General features: G+C 34.7%; 1 protein-coding gene across 1 annotated transcript; it reads left to right on the top strand.

Moving 5' to 3' along the window:
* The first annotated feature begins 964 nt into the window (after positions 1-964).
* Positions 965-2868, top strand: LOC145006354 (seipin-2-like). Its single transcript, XM_078965444.1, has 2 exons — positions 965-2114; positions 2200-2868. Exons 1-2 carry the CDS (start codon positions 1023-1025, stop codon positions 2662-2664), a joined length of 1557 nt encoding a protein of 518 aa, XP_078821570.1. The 5' UTR covers positions 965-1022; the 3' UTR covers positions 2665-2868.
* The last annotated feature ends 254 nt before the right edge of the window (positions 2869-3122 follow it).

The following is a 3122-nucleotide window of genomic DNA, read 5'->3' as shown; positions in this document are numbered from 1 at the left end:
CTCATCTTTCAAAAAGAGTTTGAATGTTTTCAGTAGTCCAAGTCATGTAAAAGGTATTTAACATTATCTAAAAGTCTTAAACTATTTTATAGTAGATGGGTAGCAAGTGGAGACATAGAGAGCATTCTCATCGAAATGGATTAAGATCTCATTATAGAATTCAAGCATTATAAAATGGTAAAACACCACATAACGGATAATCAACATCTTTATACCATTTTCTTTTAATATTTTTGGTTCCTGAGCAAAAGAAGCTATGCAACGAATCCAACCGAATATACACATATTTGGTACATAGTTTTTGGGAAACGTTTTAAAGTTTCTACCTTTTAATTTTTGAGAAAACACTCTCGTTTAAATTAAAAAACTTCAGTAAGAACGTTTAATTTTTGGTTTAGATAAACCACTTCAAATCTAAAGCTATTTCATGTAGCGTTTAACAAAACATTATTAATTTTTTGAAATAAATTTCCATAATTTCACTTAAAAATATATTTATATATTTATTTGTTTTTAAACAATTATCTTTTATCAAACATTGATATAACAAATAAAAGTTACAGCTCCAGCTATCAGCTATTAGTTACACGCTACTTGCTATCCGTTACCAAATAACAATTAGTTTTGTCAAACACATCCATATTAGTGTTATAACCTTATTACATATGGCCGTAGTTTTTAAAAAAATTAACTAAAAGCACTCTCATACAACTTATTCTCCCTGTTACTTACATCTTGATGTGAAAAATCATATATTTTGTTGAATGATTTAATCAAAGATAATTTTGTTGAAAATATTGAGATATTTCATAAAAAAAAAAAATGTTTTCAAATATTCCTAAAAGCCAAAAAATAACTGAGAATATGATACACTCTTTTCACGATTACTCCAAGTCCTCATGAAACACGAGAAAATTAAAAAACTCAAAAAGTAAATTTAGTTCGTTATAAGCATCCATTCAAAACTATATCTTTTGTAACCCTAAATCCTAACTGCTGATGATGTTGCCATTTCCTCTTCAATGGAACAACAATGCTCTGAATCGATATCCGAAAACAACAACAATAGCATGATAATCGGAAATCTGGAAGCCGATTTCCACGACGCCATTGAAGAAGAATTCCCTTATGTCAATGCCACAAACACCTTTGCTTCCGATCAATCCCATTCTAGTTCCGAGCCTGATCATAGCATTAGCAGCAACGACGAAGAATCTACAGTTCATATCCTATCTGACCACACGCCGGACTCTCCATCATCTCTTTCCTCTTCTGGCCTCCGTCGTCGCCGACCTGTTTCTCAGCGGAGTTCAGAAGATATCTCCGACTCCCAGTTCTTTAGAAACAACCCCGATGGTTTGATTGATTTTGATCGACATGGTAGTCCTCTTTCTCAACGGAAGAAGCACAAACGTTCATGGAGTGCGAACAATTACGAGAAATCAAACTCTACTCCGCCTCAGAGTTCTGTCGGTGATGGAAGCCCATTACACGGAATGGCGGAGGCGAGTTCTGCGATTACCAGTGTCGGTAGTAATAGAAGACTGATCAACTATGAGTCTATCCCAGTAAATTCGCCTACAAATTCTTTTCCGATTCTTCTTCTTACCTTATCTGAACTTATCCTTAAAGCTCTTGGGTTTCAAACACAATTGTTTTCTACCTATCTCACACTCCCGATATCGCTATTACAAATCTCGTACATATTTGCGTCTGATCCCTTATCGGTTGTATACGAATGGATTGCAAAACATAAGTTTTCATGGAACTCAATCTATCAGATCGGTTATGTAATCTTGCGGTTGGCTTACTGTTTTTTCATTTTAATTTGTGTGGTAACATCATCTTTCCTTCTTAGTGCCATAATGATGAAATGGATAGTGTCAGAGCCTGAACATATGACAGAGGAGTTGATCTTTGATTACACACGAGATACTCCCATGGCGTTTGTCCCCATAATTTCCTGTTCAAATTCGTCTTCTCCAGGGCTCATCGAAAAGACCAAGATCGGAGCTAAAGATTCACAAGTTCTACATTTCGATCGTGAAGTTCAGGCCACTGTCTCCTTAACATTACCAGAATCCGAGTACAACAGAAATCTTGGGATTTTTCAGGTACGTGACTAACATGATAACATGATCATTTATTCATCTTTACTTGTTTGATTATATGTCTCATAACGTTGATTTCGCACTGAAGGTGAGGGTAGATTTCCTCTCCGGCGACGGAAAACCCATTGCAACTATCCGGCAGCCATCCATGTTTCCATTTAGAAGTGAACCTATTCGGCTTTTGTCGACCTTCTTCAAATTAGCTCCTCTTCTTGCTGGCTATTCATCTGAATCCCAAACTCTGGACATAACATTTCAAGGGTATACTGAAAAGAACGACGTCCGTACATCTTGTTCAAGAGTTGTCCTTGAACAACGAGCAGAATTTGCAAGAGGGGGTGGTATTCCGGAGATATATACAGCAACTTTAAAGCTAGAGGCTCGTCATCCTTACTGGAAGAGGGTTTTGTGGTATTGGAAGAGTGTGATATACATGGGGATGACAAGTGTGATGTTTACGGTGGAGTTGCTGTTCATGTTACTATGCTGTCCGGTCGTTTTTTCTGGACGACGGCGTGTGGCTGATGCATCTCGGAATAGTCCAATGAGTTGAAGTTGACGGCTAGGGTTTTATTGTGGTACGCAACTAGATTCTTTTAAATCACTCTACATATCTGGATGATAAAAATAATGAAATATGTAGATATAATACATGTATCTTGTATGATTAGGTGGATAACTTTTGTTAGATCAGAAAATATGGTTTGGAACATTATAGATATTACTTTGTCGTGTGATACAATTATAGCTTGTATTGTTTTCTTTTTTTCTAGAACAAATATATATATATATATATATATATATATATATATATATATATATATATATATATATATATATATATATATATATATATATATATATATATATATATATATATATATACTAATTTCTTTCATTCTTTCTAGATAAGTTTCATGATAGAGATGAACAAAAACCGGTTTCAACTTGAACAAAAAAAGATCGTTCTGGCTCGAAGGTCCAATATATAGGACCGGTTATAACCAATTA

This window comes from Lactuca saligna, chromosome 7, assembly GCF_052625555.1.
Source record: "Lactuca saligna cultivar CGN05327 chromosome 7, ASM5262555v1, whole genome shotgun sequence".
NCBI classification, from domain to species: domain Eukaryota; kingdom Viridiplantae; phylum Streptophyta; class Magnoliopsida; order Asterales; family Asteraceae; genus Lactuca; species Lactuca saligna.
This window is presented reverse-complemented; position numbering and strand designations above follow the sequence as displayed.

Bases quoted from the DNA above. Each gene is read 5' to 3' on its own strand.
- LOC145006354 (XM_078965444.1), top strand. From the start codon at position 1,023: ATGGAACAACAATGCTCTGAATCGATATCCGAAAACAACAACAATAGC. The intron at 2,115-2,199 runs GTACGTGACTAA...TTCGCACTGAAG, and splicing joins GAAATCTTGGGATTTTTCAG to GTGAGGGTAGATTTCCTCTC.